This window comes from Taeniopygia guttata, chromosome 1 (genome assembly GCF_048771995.1).
Source record: "Taeniopygia guttata chromosome 1, bTaeGut7.mat, whole genome shotgun sequence".
Taxonomy (NCBI): Eukaryota; Metazoa; Chordata; class Aves; order Passeriformes; family Estrildidae; genus Taeniopygia; species Taeniopygia guttata.
The window spans coordinates 47,949,927-47,972,105 of record NC_133024.1 but is presented as its reverse complement, the minus strand read 5'-3'; the positions used below and the strand labels follow the sequence as shown (position 1 = coordinate 47,972,105).

Genomic DNA, 22,179 nt, shown 5'->3' with positions numbered 1-22,179 from the left:
ATCTGCACAAACTGTAAATCATTCCAGTAAAAACATTGTAGGCAATAAAATATGTTCCAGACTTTGGACCATACCTAGAAATTTACCTCCAATTCTTAGGTTTAAAGTCTATATAAAGTGTTGGGTGTGGTGCTATTTAATCTGTCTGCTTTATTTTCTGGTCATTATGAATAATATTTCAGATAGATCACTTTTGCTGTTGAGTAATTTAACAGTTAATAATTTACATTTCCTTTATCAGATTATGCTTTCGATAATGTTTGTTTTTTTGTGAAGATGATTCTGCTCTAAGAATGAAGAACTGTGGAGTTCTGTACCTGTATCTACACATGTAGAGGAGGAGTTTGAACAATTCAGAGTGACAATACATACAGTGTGTGTTAGTTGTATCAAAAGCAATTCAGGTATCCCTAGTGACACAGATCCCATAGGCTTATACTGGAATTCAAGTAGTTCTGCTACAGAAGTGAATGATTCCCTGAAGAAGATTGCAGTAGCTTTCTGCTTAATTGATTTGGTTTGTTGAAGGTTGTAATATTTGATCCTGTTACATTTCAAAAGTATCCCTGGGATAACTTTTTTTTGGGAGGAGGTGCTACAAAACCTGCTGGGCCTTTACAATGCTTTTTCAATGTTTGTTTGTATTAACAGAAGTGTGTCTGGCATCTTAAGATTCCCATGGGAATCCATCTAAATCTTAAATACCTATATTCATTTTAATCCCCTACTTCCCAGGATGAAATGCAGTTTATAAAACAATGCATGAGAGGGAAGGCAGCATTTTTGATGAGTAGGTTTGAGTTCCTTACAAAAGAAGGTAAAGAGAAAGCCTACACCTTTTGGTGATGACTCTTTTTTCCTCCATAAAAAAAAGGTGTTTGTGTCTGATGTTGGAAATTGGATGACTTAACTAACACAAGTTTATTCTTTTTATAATATCAATTACACAGAAACATGTATGCAAGTTCACTATTGTATTATTCTAAATTGTATTTTACTACTAAATTGCTGAAATTCAGTAAGTTTTTCGGCAGGCAACTTAACAGGAAGAGCTGCTATATTTAAATAGGGGGGGAGGCTGACTTCTTGAAGTTTGCCATGGATACAGGAGTTTGCCAGTTAACCATACTCTGTAAATAGAGAAAGTAAAGCTGAACAACGTATTGACAGTTTTTGATCATATTTCATGCAAAACCCTACTTCTGGCCATTTTTATTCCTTCCAGAGATTTCCGTTCCAATTATTATTACTTCTTAATTGGAGCACTTGTTGTATCCTTTAAAGTGACATTAATGCTTTTTTTTTTTTTTTTTGCTGTGACTGTTAGAGAATGCGATTGACAATGAAATAACAATTTCAAATATTCTTATAAACTGCATTTACAGGGTTGTTTTCATGCCGTCACTGAAACCAATTAAACAAAATAATGTCTTACCACGTGGTTAGATGATAAGAAGGGGTGGAGGGTTAGAAATAAAGAGCCCTAGATAGCAGCCAGACTTAACCACACAAAGGCATGTTTCTTTTAAATGTTAGAGATCTGTTGTCTTTAAGAAACAAAAGGAAAAAAACCCCAAAAACAAAACCAAAAGAAAACCCATCCGGGGAACTGTTCTCCGGACTGTACAAGCTGGATGATCAAGCTCAGGATCTCCAGCCATGAACTTCCTGGTGATCTTCACTCAATTTGCTCCAGTTTATCAGTGTCTTTCTTGTACTGTGAGACACCAAACTGGAGACAGCAGTATTGTAGAGGTGGCATAATAAGTGCTGAGGAAAAGGGGAGTGATGGGGTCTGTCAGCCTTCTGACAAGCTCCATCTTGTACACCCATGCACCATCTCATTCAGCCCTGGGTGCTGTGGGTCAGTGTTGCCAGAATTGGCTGCTGGCTGAGGTTCGGCCCAGCAGGACTGCCAGGCCCAGCTCTCCACCCCTCTCTGCAGTTACAGGAATTAGCTCTATCCATGGGGCAGGACTTGGACTTTGTGCATATTGGTGTCATATGAGGTTCCTGCAGAGCCAGTCCTCCTGACAGCCCTGCCTTGTACCCCCTCCCTACAATTCTGTCTGCCCAGGGAGGGAGTGTGGTATCAGAACCTGACTCAGAAAGCAAAATTTTGAAAGCTGCTGCAGCTGGTTTCTGCGACTAGAGTAAGAAGGTTGACTAATGCTGATGATATTTCCTCTTTCCTTTCCCTTCCAGAAGAAACGTCCTGCAAATGTAAACACGCACACACCTTTGAACCCAGTATGCACAGATATGCATCAACTGACGTGGATTCCAATGCGTTATATGATAAAATACTTAACTGGGGCGGGGAAAGGGAGTCCAAGTTCAAAATACTTCTGCTCTTGCAAAGGCTATTAAATTGCAGACAGCCACTTGTTCCCTGTGAATAACCACTGAAATACGCTTGTCAGATTTATGATGCAGTAATGTATTCTTTTTAACTCTGTGACCTGATGTTGTAAGATGCCCTCAACTGTGATAATTTTTGGGGGTGAGTGATGTACTTGGTAAAGCACTAGCTAAAAATGCCTGAGCTACCAGAAGGCAGTTTATTTATGTGTGGTTTGACTTGAAGCTGTCATGTATTTTCAACATGGATCTGTGCAGTTAGAGAATTACTGTACAATTCCACAACTGAATCCTAATCTGTCCAAATATACCAGTGATAACTCCTCTTGTAAACAGCTTTTAATAGTAGTTTTCAGTTGGTTTGTTTTATTTTTTTTCAGAAACTGTGCTCTTTTTATGTACATAATTGAAGGAAATTTGGGTTACTTTAACAAGAAAGCAGAACAATTTCAGTTTTGTGTATGAAATGCTGACTTCTGACCCCTTTATCTCAGGCCTGACCAGTACTAGTTATTTCAGAAGTTTCATGAAGTCAGTGTTCAGTGCCAGTCAAAAAAAACCCCAAACGAGCAAAAGTACAAACAACGAAGAAAAAAAAAAGGACCCGACCTTATTCCAGAAACAAGTATTAGGAATAGGAAAAACAATTGCACTGTACTATGCTGCTATGGTTAATCTGGCATTTGCTGGTGTTGTAATACCATATGAAGTTTTGGACTTGGATCATTTTCCTTTTTCTCACTTTTTCACTTGCCCAAATTCCCCCAAAGCAGATCTATGGAACTGGAATATCTTCACCCTCATAGCAGCACTCTGTCTAAAAGTAAGAATAACTTCCCCTGCAGGCTTAGTTAAGTACACTGAGACTCCTGAATGAGAGGTGATGGCTGAACAGGAGAGCTGGACTAAGTTGCAAGCTTAAAACAAACAAATAAACAACAACAAAAAAAACCTAGCAGATGGTGTGGACAAGTGATTCAACTGGTCACTGCATGCCATGTTATATGAATAATCAATGAAGGGGAAGTAGGCTTCCTTGCCAACAGATTATGTGGATAATCAAAGTTTACTTGCATTCAAGGGTAGTGGAGAAATCTTAAAAGAAGGGACATCTTTTAACAGTGACTTAGTATGTGGAAACCACATCTAGCTTAGAGAGTCCACAAGGGAGAAGCATCTTTCCTGTCTATTTTTGCTCTTTCTTAGGCAACCACTTGGGATTATAAGGGAGGATGAAATCTTTGACTTGATTCAGTTTTTTGATCTGGCCCCATGTGGATGTTCCTGTGTGTGGTTTTGGAAAGGTTGCATACAGTAAAAGCTGCTTTTAACTTCTGTAGCTCTAGGGAAAACTCCAAGAAACAAAACTAAGGAAAAAACCAAACACAAATCATATGGAAACAATTAATTCAATTTGATAAATCAATCAAGCAATCTGCTATTGTTAAGCTTTAGCAAATGTAGAACATTGTGTGTAAAGCTATCTGAAAAGATTAATAAAATCATGGTAGGTCTCTTAATCCAGACCAGTATTCTGTATATGACCAGGCTGTGCAAGCACAGGGAAAAAATGTTATCATTAATTATTAGCAATTTAACATATGACAGTTTTTCATTAAGCCATTGGAAATTTCATGGAAAGCTTCAGAAGAATAATGAATAAGAATGGCTGAAAGTCTGTTGAAATAAGCTGGTACATATATTTGCCTATGCTGTATTCAGTATAGTTGTTTAAAAGCTACTTTTGCTCTCAGAAGATCATTTAATTCAAGAGGTTTTGTTACTGATTTTGGCATGGGAAATGTAAATGTAAAATCACACATCAGATGGTTATGTAGAAGGCACACCCACACAGGCTGAATAAGCACAGAATGAGATGCGTTGGTAATGATACTCTGCTTGTCCTGCAAAACCCTCTCTCTCTGTGTGCAGAACATTTTATTCTTTGAAACCTGAGCTTGCCTCTGGTATTGAATGTTGGCTGCTGTTGGGAAATCATACGAAAGTCACTTAGTGCTTGTGGTTTAGTAGTATTTGCTATTTCATTGTGATATTTTTATTCTCTCAAGAGGAACAGAATCTCTTGCAAAAGGATAATTTTCTTTTTATTAACAACATTTTGTCTTTCTGAAGCATGTCCCTCGTAAAGCTGCAAGCAAAGTCCTTAGTTCAATTCAGTTTTCTCTAATACCACTTGAGTAATTTGTGAATGTATTCAACAAGCTAGTTTGATAAATAACCTATACAGAAATCTCTAGTTATCCAGGTAATGTACTCAGTCTGATCATGTACTCATCATGATCGCAACCTAAAGGATGTGACTGCATTTGTAAATTACTTTTATTTTTTTTCCTCAGTATTATGTGTTTCATTGCTAGGATACATTTTAAATCTACAAATCCAGGGAATGGTGGCACCAAATAGGATGAGTCTGAGTGCTGGAGTTTGGCTTGCTTGGGTGCTATGTGAGCAATGGGTGGCCCAGTAGCTGCTCTCAGTGTGCACGAGGCTGCCAGCACAGGAGGACTAAGGCAGGTGCTCTGTGCTTGTGCTGTGTCACGTGTGGGCCAAAGTTGTGCATTAAAATTCCTTTCTTTAATGAACAGCGTGAGTTTTATCAGGAGAAAAGCTGGAATGAAAGACTGGTACTTGGTTTTCTCAGAAAGTGTGTTTGCACAATGGGACCCTGTAGTGAAAGGGCAGACAAGGCAGGGGGAAGGGAAGTTGCACCCTCAGTTTGCAGATGACACCAATCTAGGCAGGAACATTGATCTATGGAGGGTAGGAAGACTCTATAGAGGGATCTGGACAGGCTGGATGGATGGGCTAAGGCCAGCTGGATGATGTTCAACAAGGTAAAATGCCAGGTCCTGCTCCTGGGTCTCAACATTCAATGCTTAGGGAAGAGTGGTTGGAAAGCTGCCCAGCGGAAAAAGACCTGGGGGCGCTGGTTGACAGCCAGCTGAGCATGAGCCAGCATGTGCTCAGGTGGCCAAGAAGGCCAGTGGCATCCTGGCAAGAGTGTGTCCAGCAGGAGCAGGGCAGTGACTGTCCCCCTGTACTCAGGACTGGTGAGGCCACACCTCAAGTCCTGTGTTCAGTTTTGGGCCCCTCACTCCAGGACAGACATTGAGGTCCTGGAGTGTGTCCAGAGAAGGACAGTGGAGCTGGTAAAGGGTCTGGAGCATAAGTCTGATGAGGAGCAGGTGAGGGAGATGGGGATGTCTGACCTGGAGAAAAGGAAGCTCAGGGAGGACCTTACTGATCTCCACAAATGCCTGGTGGGGATCAGCCTCTTCTCCAAAGTAACAAGTGACAGGCCAGGAAGAAATGGCCTCAAGTTGTGACAAAAGGACAACCAATTGTGTGGTTTAGAAAAAGTTTTCTTCAATTAAACACTTGTGAAGCATTGGAACAGGCTGTCCAGGACAGTAGTAGAGTCACTGTCCTTGGAGGTGCTTAGGCTTATTGATGTGGCGCTTTGGGACATGGTTTAGTGGTGAACATACAAGTGCTGGTTTAATGGTCACACTCGATGATCTTAAAGGTCTTTTACAACCTAAACAATTCTATGATTCTATCTTAATTAGAGTTTTAGAGTTCAGGAGAGACGGAGAAGCAGTGAACACTTGAAATTTCTTCTTGTCACCTGTTGTCCAAGAATGTGTTTGTGTGATTTCCCATCATTTAAACATGATTTATTACTGCCTGATCAGTCAGACCAGGGAGAGAGAGAAGAAGCCTGCTTTCATCTCCCAGGGCAGGAATCTTTTTGATGGACGTGTACCAAAGGCACGTGTACATTACTTATAGAAGGAGCTTTTGTTTGCAGAATTTTTGTCAGGAAAGCAAATATGTTCAAGCTCCTAGAAACTGTTTGGTCAAGCTTAATTGCATGTAGGTTTTGGCATTCAACATTTAATGGAACATGTTACTGTTATTTGTGCATCTGCAGTCACAGGAGAGACTGTCCTCCTTAAAAGCTAAAGTAAGCAGCAGTAAGCACAGTGGAAGAAAACGACTAAACTTTGGAGTTTTTTTCCTGTCTTCAGATATGAGAGGGTACTCCAGCTAACTACTTCAGGTTACTTCAACTCTTGGTAATGCGACTTCTTTGTCAATGCAGTTTTAATTATGAAGACTCCCCTCAGTTTCAAAACAAGTGCATTGAGATTTTTCTTAATTTATTTTTTACTTTACCTGTGAAAACCTTGATAATCTGCTTTTACAGCTAATGAAGAGCAGGTAGCATCTGCTTGGCTTCTAGCTCTTTCTAGTTTGCAGGCAGTCTGTGTGCCACTGCTGCTGTTATTTGGAATAGCCTTCTGTAACTCTTCAGCTAACTTGGGATACCCTGTAAAGATGCTTTCCCACTGTTTTCATTCTCTATTGCTCAGATGCCTCTGCCAGGCAACTCACAAGAAACAGCAACACCAGGTCAGCTTCAAAGAGTGCACACTTTGAAGTAGAGAGCAGATGACAGTTATGAAAGGTTAGTCTTTAATGGTATTACAAAAGGCAGCTGTACAGGTTTCCATGCATTTGCTTATTAAAGTGTGTAATGCCCCAGTCCTTATGTACAAAAAAATAGTAAGTGGGTAGTTTTTTGAAAACATTACCTTGTACTTTCCCTAGTGGTAGAGGATACAGCAGAGATTAATTTATGGCCTGAGTTTGAAAGTGTGTGACTTTTTAAAATGAAGGTCAACACAAGCAAGATACAAAGGAAAAAAGAGAAGAGTATAAGACAAACTGGGTGTAGATGGCCAACTTAACACTTTCAGAAGAGACAGGGCAGAAAAAGTTGTCACATTAAATACAGCAAGTTTCAATCCATTCTAATCTTAGTGCCTGAAATAAAATTAAAAATTACATAAGAGAGTAAATACTGTGATGTCGTGTTCATTGGATAATTATATGTGTAATTTTTCAAAGGGAATTGCTTTTTGTTTTAACTAAAGCTCTGTTACTGCTGGTAGAGCTCACTGGCCAGTCTTTAGCTTGTGAAAGAAGTTTGGCAAGCCTTGGTTCTACCCATGAAACACAGGATCCTGTATGCAAGCTAAAATGAGCAAAAATAAAAGCCTTTGTGAAGAAAGTAGAATTTAAAATCAATTCTTATTTCTGTAAGCTGCTCTGTAAGCTGCTCTGTGAATGTGTTAGTGAACTTCTTTTTGAGGAGAATTGGTATGACACTCAAAATGAGTGCATATGAGATTTTACAAACTGAAAATCAGCACATACTTAATTTAAATGTGCATTTATGTATTTTAAATGGCCTGTTTACCTCACATCCAATTTGTTGATTTCTGTGCTATCAGCATTCATCAATTTTAATGTCATCGCTTAAAAGGAGAGGAAGTCTGAGAGTGCATTTGAGATGAGAGTTCATTTTTTTCTCTTTGCATAGAATGATATATCTGTGCTTTTAATTTATTATTCTTTTCCTCGTGGCTTTCCTTTTTGAAGGAATGTACAGTTTTTGTTGGGAACTTTATTATGCAAAAAAAAGTTCAAATATACTCACCTGTGTACCTATCCTGTGTCAGGGTTTTTCCTTCAGGGCCTTAAGTAATAACTATGTTACCTTTAATAATATGTCAAGTAATTACATGTTTGACATTCTGTCTGGAGTTCATGCAACAGTTCTGGATTTCTTTCCCTAGCAGAAGCTTCCACAGATTCTTTCCTACATGAAAAAAACCTTGTGGCGCATATTTTTACATGTATTCAATGTGCTGTCTAAGGGAAGATCTTTAAATGCAGTGTGGCAGAAGGCTTCATATTTATCTTCTTTCTGAGCAGTAAATATCTTGACTATTGGAGCGGTTCTGAATCAGTGTCTCTCAATAAAGCAGCGTACAACAGATGGCTGATTTGTTATATCGTGAACTGCTTTTGATAGTACTGATTTCTGTTACCAAAGATGATGCTTGCATAACTTATGTGGCAGAATGAGCTATTTTTTAGTATCTTTGGAAACTTGTGTACTCTTCTACCCTGCCATAAATGCATTTCCTTGATGATGAAGACTGTTGCTTATCTTTGTACCTTCATTTGCTTAAAATAACCCTCATCTACAAAAGGAACTTTGATTAAATTTATTTTTAAAATATATTACTGTAGCAGGTTAAGTGGACCACTAACTGCATCTAAACTGAAATGGGGACAAGATAATACATTAAGAACATTCAAGCTATTTTTTCATGGTATTTTCCACCTGTCTGTCTTCATGCAGTAAGAAAGTGGTAGCCTATTGCAAAACTCTTTCAGTGTTGTGTGGGTAATGCAGTCAACAGTTTGCTCTCTGGAAACCAAACTTGATGATAATGCTCAAGCTTACCATCCATGTGTACTACCTGTGGGTCAAAGGGTGAAGGTATGTCCATCCTGCTTTTTTCTCCTGTACTTTCTAAGATATCTTCCTGTCAAGGAATAGCTGTGTTTCGCTGCAATTTAGCAACTTATTCCTAAGACATCAGCAGAGATTGGTGTATCCTCTTCTCATTGGAGGGTACTACTGGGTATTCCTCCTCCACACGGAGTTAATTCCTTCCTGTAGCTCTGTTAGCCTGAAGGTGAAAAGAAGAAGGGGAGATGTTGGTAAATATTTTGAGTCTCAATGTTGTAAGGTGCGTGTTGGTGATGAGATTGCTAAGATGACTTTTTGTGTGATTCTTCTGCAACTGTAATTTGTTTCAAGTAAAAATAAGTATAATCAAGAGGAGAAACATCCCATTAATTTTATTGAACTGCCTTTTATTTTTCATCCTGTCTAGATTATCAGTCCTAATTGCAGGATGATGGTAAAGTCTTGGCTTTTCACTGAACTGTAAAACTATGAATATAGTGACAACACTGTTGCTGTTGGGATTTCTGAATAAAATAGGGCCAAACACTTGAGATCAAAAGGGATACTTCCATAGACATTTCCAAGGTAAGAGATCTGGATGTAGCAGTTGCTAATGCAGCATGCGTACTGTCCCATGGGAAGGTGCAGCTTGTAGTAAATTGGCACTATTGACATACTTTTCAGTTTAACCATTAGTTTGATAATCTTTCCAGTGATTAAATTCAGTAATGATTGTGCTTCACAGAGGTTTTGAGACACCCTTAGTTTTCAAAAGCTGTGGATTCCTAGATGAGAGTCTCAAGGTTTTTGTTAATCTTCTCTTGGTGATAAAGAGTGCCTGTTTTTTGTGTAGAAATTATGAGGATTTTTGGACAAAGAATTTATAGAATAGTCCTGTCAAGAGCCTGAGGGTTACTTTTGTGTTATTTTGGCTCTGTGGTTTGATTGACTTCTGGGAAGGTTAGCATACAACCACCATGTGTGTTTTAAGGAACCCACTTCTCCAGTGCTTCATCTGGCTGAGCAGCTGGTGAAATTCTGCAGATGGCTAACTGTAATTTCCAAGACTTGATGCTTATAGTCTCTTCTTTCTCATGAGAAGGAAGATGCCCAATTTAGTATTTACTCATGGACTCGTTAAAGATGTTGGGAATATTACCATGGCCTTACTTGGAGCAGAATCTGATCGTTTTGTTCCACTACTTCCCTACCAGCAGACTTAGTTGTAATAGCTTGTTGGAGCATTTTGGTGATGTCTTAATTGGTGTATTAAGCCTTTTTTTTCCCTCAGTCATCAGTTTTGTGATACAAATTACATACTTCATGAGTACTGGTGAAAGAGTGGTGTGAGATCATCTATAGTTCCCTGGCTAGGATTGCTTTCCCATATCATTAATTTTCTTCAAGTTTTTATTCTCAGACTCCTCTAATTTTAAAACAGAAACTCCTAAGTGACTAATGGCACGTTTGGTTTCAGTTGGTTGGGATGGTCAGAATGAATGTAAATTCCAGCTTCAGAGGGATATGGTCAGACTAGCTTAACTTTTCTCCTCCCCCAACCCCTCTTTTTTTTTGCCTCCCACACAAGTTTTCTAACATTCTGGCAAAGCAAGTATTTGGACTTTTACCCATTCTCTCACTTTACAGTAAAGAAGCATTCATTTTTCCAACATTAAAAACTTGGCCAGAAAACCTGGCCCAAAAACTTTAATGTTTTGAGCAAATGTTTAAAATTACCCTCTGAGCTGGCTGCTCCAAGTAGCCTTAAAGCACTCTTTGCTTTTTGGGGTGGAAAAATTGTTTTTCACCCAAAAAAAGCTAATTTAAAAAGGTAATATTTATCCAGTTACTGATAGCAACAAATTCAATTTAGATACTTCAAATGCTATGGAAATAAATCTGAAGCTGTAAGAAAACTGAATCAGAATAGGTGAATACTTAAGGAGCTCTCTTAATGGTGCATGTTTCAAGAGCTGAGGATGGGAGGTGAGAATTGCAGGAAATGTGGAAAATAATATAGCCTTGTCTTAGATCTTGTCTGCTCCCTAAAAGAGATGGGCATGTTTTACCTTAAGTGTGCTATTGGTTGGTGTAGCTTGATTTTTGTATCTTGTTTTTGGTTTAAATTTTGCTGCTACTTAACACCATGTCTTCTGAGAGCTGGTTCAAGGCAATACATCCTCTTTCAGTATTTTTTTCTGTTAACCTTGCACAGATTAGTATTTGACTTTGCACTAATTGAGGAGCTCTTTCCTAGCTCTAAATATGTTTTTACAAACGCAGGCAGATCAAGAAAACATGGGAAATAATGAAGTTCTGTTGTATCTACATATCTCATTCCTTTTGGATGTATTTGATCACCTTAAGTTAATAGAAAACGGTGCTTAATAGAGAGGAGTCAGGTTCAGACTGTATTTCATACTCTTGTGCTCTGTGTGATGATGTTGTGCTCTGTGTTGCTAAGGTAACACAAAGAAACATAGAGAAAATATGGCAAAATTCCAAAAGGGAAGCATAATAATTTTTTTTTCAGTGCTTCTTATTTGCTCATGAAATATTTTGCCAGAATATTACTGAGAAAACCCAGTAGTTTTTTAAAGCTTTTAGTCCAAGTGTAGAGACTAAATTAAATTATTCAGTCATGCAGTAGTGATTTACTTCTACTTAAGGACAAATGCAGCGTCAGTTCATCTTGTTTCCAAAATCTTTATCACGGACTAAGCTGCTCTTACCTTGCACCTCCATTTCTTCATCTTTGCTCTGTATCTCTATCAATAAATGTAAATTTTTTCAAAGTCCTAGCTCTATCACTCTTTCCCAAAAGCTGTGCTTTTAGTAGTCCCTCTTTGAACTGCAGAACAAAAAAGCATTTGTTTTTTAATAATGTAACAAAAGTTTAGAATGACAAGAGTGTCTGGCATATATACTGCTCCTATTCTCTGTCCTCCTGTGCAACAGTTTGGCCAGCACTATATTGGAATTGCTCTAGAGGAAAGAAATGAGCTATTGGAAATCTGTGAAATGACTCCCAGGTGCTGTAAATTCCATGTATCCCCAAAATGGTGGGGATCTGCCTCTTCTCTAGTCTATAACTATCCCTCATACATATATGTGGCATTTATTGGTCTTGGCTTTCCTGAGGAGATGATGACTGTGGTGGACTGAATCCTGGATTACTTTTATGGGCTCAGAACAGGGCATCTGTAGCTTCTGTTGGTAACTCTGAGTCACCTGTGTTCTGAATTGTTTTCTGAGTATGTGTCATAACAACTGCAGCCAAGCAGATGCCTATTTCAACTGGTGAAGCTCAATGTAAGCACAAGTGTGAATACAGCAATATCCAGTACAAGTCACTGTCATTCATCTTTTTTTCTTTATCAGAGGGTATGTTCATTGCCAAATATCTGATATAAATTATGCAGCACAGGCTTGAGTTCTGGGGTTTTTTTTTTTTTTCTTTTTTTTTTGCATGCCCTGAGGAATTGAGTAAACCTTGCTTTTGAGTGTTCTAAACTGTGGTAAACTGCTTTGCTTATACACAAAGCACTTCTGCATCATTGCTTGTTTGCTTGATGTAAGGATAACAAAGGATTACATTTACTGGATCTTTCCCTGGGCATGGACTAAGGGAGGAGATCGAATGTAGGAGGTTGTTGGGGTGTTTTTTTTCCTCTTCCCTGTGTACAGAGGCTATAAAAATATCTCTTTCTGAGCAAGCAATGTTGTATAAACCGCCAAATCCTAACTCTTCCCAAGGGACCACCTCTAAATCCAAATTTAACAATTGTGTTAGTCCTGGGGGTTAAGTGTAAGAGAGTGCCCATAGGCAGTTGCTAGGAGTAGCTGGTAGGTGGAAAATTTCTTACCCTAACTTACCTTGCAGTTATTTGTTTATTCATACCTGGAGTTGGTACAGACATGTCTCATCAAGGCTTGGTGGGAATTAATGTGGTCAGTATTGAGGGCTAGTCTAAAAAATTACTTCTAGTGTTTATGTGTAAAGTGGGGATGTTGAAATATTCCAGTTAGGTGTGAGAGTTGGGAGTAAAAAGGACAATGGTTTTGTAAATACTTAATAATGGCAAAGAGGCATCAGGCAGTAGAGAATATGAGTTTTGGTCATGTCATGAAAAAAAATACTGAGTTGGCATGGTTGCTGCAGCTTAGCTGAAGAAAATAATATACTTTTTACATAATTTTTTTTATAATGCTCTTGAACTATTTTTGAGCAAGCTAGCAGCTGCATATTTTTGTGGTTTTGAATATATTTCTAAAAACTTACATGATTGCTTTTAATTGTCTATTTTGATACTTATTTTTAAGTGACTCCCCAGATATACCAACTATTTATTTTGGAAAGGTTGTTAGCAAAATGGCACATTCCCCATCTTGACTTCTCTTCAAATTAATCTACAAAATTTATACAATATGGTCTAGATTTGTGTGAGGGAATGAAGGTCACGGATCTTTAAAACTGAATGCAAGAGAACTTAATGTAGATAATGATCCTGATGAAAGTATGTTGATTCTTGAGGTACAAGGAAGAAAAAAAGGTAGAAGGGGGGGGGTGAACATTTAATGTAATCCTTGTGCAAAGGTCAACTGAAATATGTACAGGTTTTTATAAAAGAAAAAAAGGCAGCAGGGCAATAAAAGGAGAGATTCAGCAAAATTATATGCTCCAAATTCTAAATACTTGGGAAAATATAAAAACCTATAACATTTGTAAGAACTGCTATTATAGCTATCTATCAATTTATCTAAAATACTGTGTACATTACAGTGTTTTTTTTTTCCTTGAGAAAGAATTAATTTCACGTGTGAAATTAAAAAGTCCTCTTGAGTGTTAGCAAGATGATTTGAGAACTCCTAACACTCTGTGTGAGCTGAGAGTCAACTGCACAACTTCTAATACTTTGCGCAGAGTCCATCTTTTCTCATAAAACTCAGTGGATGTTCTTATGTCTCTTGGTCAAAGTGTATGGCATGTGACCACTAGATTTCAGAAATAAAATATCTGGTGAATTATTTTTGTGTAGGTGCCAGTCTAGATCTGGAATTGAAAGTACCCAATACAGATTGGGAAAGAATTCTAGTTTTGTCCTGGAAAAACCAAGCAAACAAAACAGTACAAGAAATACACAGGTTAATTGCCTGTAATTAGTGACGCTGATGAGTTTTTAGAGAAGGCTTAGGAATGGTGTAAAAAAAAGTCACAGAAAGGGACCAATCAACAAATCTACATTAATTATTATAAATTTTAGAAAAAATTATTTTGGAAAAGATCTCAGAAATCATCCAGTCCGACTCTAATTTTCTTTAATAGAGCTTAGTATTTTAGCAGGAAGATGCATGATCCTATCAGCTTCCTTTTTGTCACAGCAACTTGCAGTGAGTGCTCCATGCTACTTGCCCTGCTCACTTGTCAGACAAGGAGTGCTCAGGTAATCACTGAGGCTCTTCTGCTTGCTCTTCTGCGGGATTCATTTTTATTTTTTATTTGACAGGCATGCCTTCTTCCCTACAGGATACTAGTTTTCTCTTTGGGGGAAACCTCTAGATTAGACTGGAATATGAGGAAGCTGGCAGAGATGGACCACCCAGGGAGGGGTCGGAAAAGAGCATGAGGAAATGGATAATGTTATCATCTGGTGACTTGCTGGGGTTGATGCACTTTGCTAGAAGTGCCTGTTTTTGTTTTGATAAGAGATTTCAGAATGGTGTGGAGGCATAATGGGTGGATCAGCAAGGAAGCACCATGCTCAAGAGGCAGTGTGAGAAGACAGACTCTGAAGCCATAGATGGTGATGTGTTCCCACGGAGGGTGTTGGCTGGCTCTAGTCCCTCTCTGCCTTTTCCTTCTTGAGCATTTCTCCTCCACCCCTTAGCTTTAGAAGGTGGGGGTGCAGGGTGGAGACAGGCTTCTCATTCATCAGGGTCACGGAGTTCCTTGCTGTCAGCCAGGGGTTCCTTAGGGGCACGGAGAAATGCTTTCTGCTGTCATTTTATACCTGACTCTGTGTGCTGTTGTGATGAGTGGCATTGAGTTGGTGGATGTATTGCTATGGAAAATGTATGTGCTTTTTATAGTCAAATAGAAAGGTGTGTTTCCAAACGCTGTTCTTGAACTCTGCAGCCGTAGCCTGGCTCGTTTATTTCCAGCACTCTCAGCAGTGAACTGTGGCTCTCGGGGTTGAATATCAGTTCGCTAAGAATCCAAGTGCTGGAGGAATGTCCTCATGTTTCTGTACCCATGCAGCAGCCACATCTTCCACTGGAGCCTTTCTATTCTCAGCAGCACGTGGGAATTCAGTGAAATCCGATAACAGCAATATTAATAGCAGCTGAGTAGGTGGCCAAAGAGGTTGAAATTTAGCACGAGCCCGCTGCTAGTTGGACAGGCAGCATTCATCTCCTGCGCAGCAATACCCTGCAGGGGTGCAGGAGTCCTTCAAATCCTCCGACATCTTCCTCAGAATTGTAAGTGAAGCTGGTCAGTGTGGGGCTGAGCACCTAGAGTCAGCAAGGAGCTGGGCAGTGGGCTTTTCTGCGGTCAGCTGATTTGCCCCAGCTCCTGGGCCAGGGTATGGCTCTTCCAAGCCCTTCAATGGGCGTCTTGGAGGTGTGACTGCTGCCTTGATGGACAGAAGCTGAAAGGGAGAGCTTCAGTACTTCTTTTCAAACAGAAATCTATTCAAGTCTTGTGTTTGTGAGATCTGTAGTTCAGAGGAAAGGACAGAAAACAGGGTTGGGAGCTGTTGGGGTTTCTGAAGTATTCGTCACCGAGGGATGGGTTTGGCACTGGGCAGGGTGCATTTGTCACTGCCACATTCCTTTCTGTCAGTGGGAGTGTCTCTGTTCCTCCTTTCTCCCCATAAATGGGTTCAGATTTGTCTTATCTCTTTGGACAGGACCACATGTATTCTTGTCAGCTAACCCTTATTTTGTGGAAGAGGAATCTCCATTCAAACTTGCTTCTTTGTTTGTTGGTTTTGTTTTTTTATTTTAAATCATCAATTTATAACTATATTTAAATATGTTTCCATATGAGAAACAGACCCTTCTCTGAACAGGATGCTTTAAAATAATCTTCCAGAATTTTGCTCAGACTTCTGGTATCTTGGATGTGGTCCTGAGCTCCACATTGTTCTTCCTGGAAAATAATAAAGTGAAGTGTTAAAGTAGATTTGACATCATGAGTTGCTATTGTTGGAATTCAATACATGTTAGGATTTGGGGAAACAAGACTGTATCGTGTGTCAGAAAAATAATAAATCGAAACTGTTGAGTTTATTGTTTAAAAATTTTTGAAATAAGTAAAAAAATCTAGCTTATTAAAATGCACTGCTGTTTTATATGGAGGCACTAGAGAGGTGTCTGTAGGTGTCAGTGAATATGTTTTCTAATTGGTTAAACTCTAGTTCATGATTTCTTAAAAGTACTATGTATGATTGTCTACATTTTTTAAAAATTTTATTTTAAATGCCCCAAAATGTATTAAAATAATCCCAGCAAGCTTTCCTCACTCCTTAAAAATGGGAAGCACAGAGCACCTCTGTCTCAGGGTCATCGCATGGGGGTTCTCACCGTACTGGTGTCTGGAGCAGAGTCCTCCTCCACCAAGCCCCCGGCCTGCTCCTCTGCCATGGTGCTGGTGTAATTGTTTGTATGAGCATGATCTAAAACAGATCAGCAAGCTAATTTGGAAGTTGAAAATGTGTATTAGGAAAAACTCATAGAAACAGGTGTAGCCCTCTGGCAGCATGGAACAGCAGTGTGATTCAGGGTTGTGTTGGCATAACCACGGGGGCAGCAAAAAGGAGTGGCTGAAAGAGAGAGGGGGACCAGGAAATCCTTAAGTTGGAGCTGCTGCCAAAACCTTTGTATTGTCTGGCTAGGGCCTTGGTGACTAATTCTGCTGTTTAACCTTGAGCAAACAGTGGAGCTGAGAATAAATTTCTTATGCTGTGGCTCAGCCTTGTGTTGATCTGCCGTGTCACTTTGCTTTACTCTTGTAGAGTAGTCTTTGTTAGAGAAACATCTGTCGGTCTGTGCTGGCTGGAAGCAATGTTTGTCAATATGTGTTGTGTTCAAATGTACCAGAGGTGTTCCGTATCACGCACCAACCAGTGAGAGCTATTCCTGTCCCATTTGTCTTTCTTCTGTTTGCTCAAGGATTGACGTAGATGAGATGATTTACACAGAAGGTATTATTTCTCCACGGGTAGTTCTTCCACATCTTTTTTCATCAGTGTTCAACTTGGATTTATGTGGTTGTGCTTCACAATTACTATTGTAATATCCCCCACGTGTTGTTGTCTCGTGGCCTTTAGACATTCATGCGGTGATTAGGAGATCTTTTCCGGGGTGGCTAATCATGAAATTGTATGTAAACTTTTATTAATACCACTGCCAACATTTAAGGTTCACACTTTGTGAATCAGGATTCTACTTTTACAATTTTGAGACCTCTTTGTTAGCTGGAATTTGGTATGGAGGTTAGGATAGGTGGATTGGTGTTGGGTTTTTTTTTTTTGAGCTTCAGAATGAATGCTTAAATGCTGAGACTGTGGCAAGAGCAGACAAAGTATTTATAAGAAATTTTTTCCAGTAAGATCTTAGCTGCTCTACTTAGCAGCTTTCTTTGCTTAGTTCAGACATCTTTAGCAAAGCTGTATTGTTAATGAAAGCAGATATAAAAATCTTGTGGGAAGACAGAGAAGTTAATGTTTAAAAATACACAAAGTGCTTTAGTAAGTAGTGTTGCATTATTGTGTGGGGAGGAACTGAATTCTTTCAGCAGATTAGTTTTAAGATGCCTTGGCTGTGCCCTCCTGGGCAAAGCTGCAGCCCACATAAAACTTTATACTGAAAGTTATTCACCTATTCAAACCAGAAATCGGGTTACACCAATATTCATAAAGAATATTATTAGCACCAACTGGGCTGGCTCTGTGACAACTTCGGATGAAAACAGGAAAAATCAGACTTCTTTCACAGTAACCAAATGTAGTATTGGCATTTTATTTGCATTGACGAAGATACTTCAGCAAGTGAGCTACCCCATCAATTCCTAAGTTAGCTGTTGTATGAGAAATGTCTCTGCAATCAGTTGTGCACGCACTTCAGTGCTGTAGGGTTATGTTTAAAATAAGGTTGTAGGTGTCCCAGAGTGTTTAAAAGCTACATTGCTGAAGTTCTTCTATTCCATTTTATAAATGATTTATTCAAATAATGTATAAGAAGCTGAGTTTGAAGCCCTGTGTATTTAGAGGCAGTATTGTGAAGGGGAGTTAGAGGTGAGAGCAGGAGTTTGCTGTTAGGTAACAGTTTGTCAGAAGAGTTGTAGGGTCATGCCTACTCTTACAGCAGCAAAGAATTTGTTATGCTTGAGGCTGGTACCTCTAGCTTGTCCCCTCCTATGAACTATAATTGTTCAAAGTTATACACAAGACACTAGATTATTTATTTGCATAGATTGCACAGTAGTTATGTTACTTTAACATTAATCTACGTATATATGTATATTCCTATGTAGTAGAATTATTCCATTTTGTGTTTTCATTTACTACTACAATTGAGTTAAAAGCCTTGGTTTTTCTATTTTGATACTCACAGGAAAAAGTAATTCCTCCTAAAAGCTCTTCAATTTTTATCACACTTCTAACCAATAGGTATTTTCACAATAGGTATTTTAAATGGAGTGTCCTGGAAGGGAATAGGGCAATTGCATGTGCAACTAAACACAGATGAGCTTGGACAAGTTGTACACGTAAAAGGCTTTAAAGGCTCTTATTTCACATGGAGAATGTTAGCAAGCGAACCCAAACTATATCTTCTGCAAGTTGCATGCCCCAGAGAAGATGTAGCTGTGAAATTTGTTGGTCAAAAATTAATTTTAAGACCTTTCAGTAAGGTAACAACATTGCTTCTTTAATCAGGATTTTTTTTGACCAAAAAAAAAAATTATATACCTATGATTTAATGCAGATTCCAGGACAATACATTCATCATTCAGAATCATCCTTTTCCTTGGTTAAGCACCATCAAATAATGCAGGGTTTCTCTTGTTTTTTTCTTTCTTCTCTTCTGCTCAGACTGTGTCTACTGTGACAACTTGTTGAAAAAGTTTAGAAACCAATAGATGCAGTTCAGAGAAGGAGAGTAGTAATGCAAGTAAAGAAACTTCACGAATGAAGAGTAAACAGCTTGTCTGTTTGCTTCTGTTGTTAGCACAGTAAACAGGAATGAGGCAGGGTATGTCATTCTGTCTGCATATTCATGAAATACCTACGTGCCTGCATTTTTCGTCTCAGACTGTCTTGTTTACCTGAATGGCCTAAGTTTTGTGTTGTATAGTCCAAATACACACGCCTAGTGCATTTATGGTTATTCCAGTAAGGAAATGATATTGAAATATAAAGACAACTAAATATTGGTCCTGTTGCAAAATGGTTGACTGAAATTATCTCAGAGAACTCAAGGAAAGCAGAAGTGAACATCACTGTGTTCAATCTTGTAGCTTTGGTCTACGTGAAGGCTGGCAGCCTTTTGGATACATGCTCCTACCAGCTAAGTAGAGTCTTCCCCTCCTCATTGGGCTGCTGAAGTTCGGGAGAAAACTTTAAGGCATCCTTAGCAAGGGTCTCTACTTTTGTAATTGCAAACAAAAGCAGAAATTCTGCTAACAAAAGGCATTGAGGGTAAGAATGCTAACCTTTAAAAGGTTCTCCACTGGATATGAGAAGTGTAATGTTAGTGTAAGAATAATTTTGAGTTTTCTGCTTGGGAAATCAGCCTGTCTCTAGTAGCACATTAAGTCACAGCTGTGGTGTGCCCTGCAACATGGACACTGGCAAAAAAACTAGCCTACTGGAAAAAAAGGGGAAATTTTTTTTCTTCAAAAATAGTCTTGAGTGAATAACTAAAAGCAATGGGTTTCGGAAGGGATTAAAAACCAAAAAAGTATAAATATTTCACATTAAAAGAGGAGGGTTCCTCTGTGCAAAGAGGTCATTGGCTACAAAGCCAGAAGCATCTCTGGCATGAGATGCAAAGGAAGCTTCATGCAAGGACTGTGGAGATCAGACTCTTATCAGGAGTTTGTGTTCCTGATAGCCTGATTTCTTTATGATGTGGGAGTGGTCAAGGCAGAGCCACTGAGTGGGAGAAGGTGCTCTCAAAATAGGAAGAAGGAGGAGGAGGGAAGGGATGGTCTGTGTCCCTGATGGTTGTCACATCTCATTGACTGTTCCATTTCCATGAAGAGTGACCAAGCCCTGTCCTCATTACACTAACTCATAACTGTTTCCTGAATGGTTTATTCTCCTTTTCTTCCTGTAACCTTTGACTAGTGTGTTCCTGGACAGGCAGAAATGGGATAAGTACCTAGACATATTGTTGGTCTGACATGTTAGGGAGCTTTGAATAGGTTTTTCTGCTGCTGTATGTGAAGCTCTGCTTTTCTGTTTGAACCCCTTTGCTGTGCTGTGTGTGAAGTTTGTAGCTCAACCAGGTCCAAACCAGCATCTGGGGCAGGTGAAGAGTTGTTTTGGTGTATTTAAGCCACTTGCTCTTCCATAACTGCTGGCAGTGCAGCCAGCAATATTGTTCAGCCACTGTCTGCAGTCCAGCCCTGAATATTTACACCTGGGGACTAGGAGGCTTTTGGAGCCTTCCATTCAAGAAGTTTCTTCTTCTTGCTCTTAAAATGAGTGGAAGGAGAACAGAAGCACTATGAGTGTGTGTTGGTACACTTCCAAGGTGTGCTATGGACTGGGTGTGTGTGTATAAAGTTCCCTAATGTTAGTTATTGATATGTGTTTAATATTTTTTGAAAAGCATATATTTGTATAAAAGAACCCAAAGCCATCCTTTCAGCCCTATGTCATCTCTCTCCAGATGTCCTAATTTCAGTTTCTCATTTTTTGGTCTGAAAAGTTTACTCTTGGCTAAAGTGTTCTCTGTTGTCTAAGGCAAATACTTTAGAAAACAATATGATCAGAGGAAAAGTTACAATTGAATCTCCTTTCATATGGAACTGAAAATCTGAGGTTATTCAGGCTGGAAAAGAGAAGGCACAAGGGACACCTTCTAGCAGCCTTCCAACAGCTAAAGCAAGCCTACAAGAAATCTTGAGAGGGACTTTTTTACAGGGAAATGTAATGATAGGACCAAGAGGGCATTGGGAACTGAATAGGAACTGAACAGAGTGTCAGTTTATATTGGCTATTGGGAAGAAATTCTCTGCTCTGAGGGTGGGGAGGCACTGGCATGGATTGTCCAGACAAGTGGTGGATGCCCCATCCCTGTAAGGGTTCCAAAGCCAGGCTGGATGGGGCTTTCAGCAACGTGGTCTAGCGGAAGGTGTCCCTGCCCATGGCCACAGGGTTGGAAGTAGATGATCTTTAAGGGTCCTTCCAACCCAAACCATTCTATGATTCTGTGATCTCCCTGGCTAATAGAGGCTATATTCCCAAACTCAACAGCTTGTTTTCTTCTTCTATTTTGTTGGTAGCTAAATGAGAGCTAATTAAAAATGCCTAGAACCTTTTTCTGCATATATCTCAAAACAGAAACTGTAACAGATTGGCTAGCTTCTCATTTTACATATAACAATTATTTCTTTTGAAGCAGTCATCGTTGCATATTTTATATTGACTGATAATTGGTCTTGAAACTTTTTACATCTTGAATAAGAATTTAATTTTAAGTCAGCAATTTTAAAATATTTTTTTTCTTTTCTTTTTCTCATTCTCTGCCCTGCTTCAGACCAGAGGAAACCAACAGAAGAGTGAAAAATGTAAGAGAGTTGCACATTAATTGTGATTAATTATTTTTAAATTCTTCTGTTTATGGTACTATCATATTTACCTTACTTTTCAATTGTTGATTTATCTGATACAAATTATTTCCATTTTACAATGATCTCTATGTGCAGCTTACTTTCCCAAATCATTGTAATAATTGAAAACAGTACTTACATCTACTTACTTGAGATATGAGATGCATCATGACACTCTTTAATTGGTTTTGGTGGCAATCATAGCTAATACTGTATTCAAGATTTTGCAGTTCATTGTGGAAACATGTCTAACTGCATGCTGAATTCTTTTACACTGGTACATGGCATGAGAGGAAAGTAATTAAGTTTGTATTAATTTTTTTTTTTTCTGTTTTTAGGTTTTGATTACATTATACTGGCTTGGAAGAAAAGCTCAAAGTGACCCTGATTATAATGGTCCATACCTCAATCTTAAAGCATTTGAGAAGTTATTAGGGCAAGCATTGAGTAAGGTAAGGAATCCAAAAAAGGAAACTAAACTAATAACCTGAAGTTTATAGTTTGTTATACAGCAGCAATTCTAAACAGTCGTTTGAGGGTTTAATCTTCATCTTAGTTTGGAGAACATACTAAGTTCTTTTGCTTGGTATCATGTTCCATATGAAAAGAATGATTTTTAGCT

General features: G+C 38.8%; 1 protein-coding gene across 39 annotated transcripts in view; it reads left to right on the top strand.

Annotated features, from left to right (window-relative positions):
• LMO7 (LIM domain 7) overlaps window positions 1-22,179 on the top strand; it is a 132,284-nt gene that overhangs the window by 65,803 nt on the left and 44,302 nt on the right. For 35 of the 39 annotated variants that reach the window (XR_012055582.1, XR_012055577.1, XR_012055576.1 and 32 more), the window contains 2 exons: window positions 21,485-21,515; window positions 21,896-22,009. Coding sequence is in view for 24 of the 39 variants with exons in the window: in XM_072928050.1 (XP_072784151.1) it covers window positions 21,485-21,515; window positions 21,896-22,009 (145 nt within the window). In the remaining 15 variants the exon portion in view is untranslated. Of the gene's footprint in view, window positions 1-15,073; window positions 15,194-21,484; window positions 21,516-21,895; window positions 22,010-22,179 lie in introns of those variants that run through there. The other 4 variants (XM_030271224.4, XM_030271202.4, XM_072928119.1 and 1 more) reach the window with 3 other exon arrangements.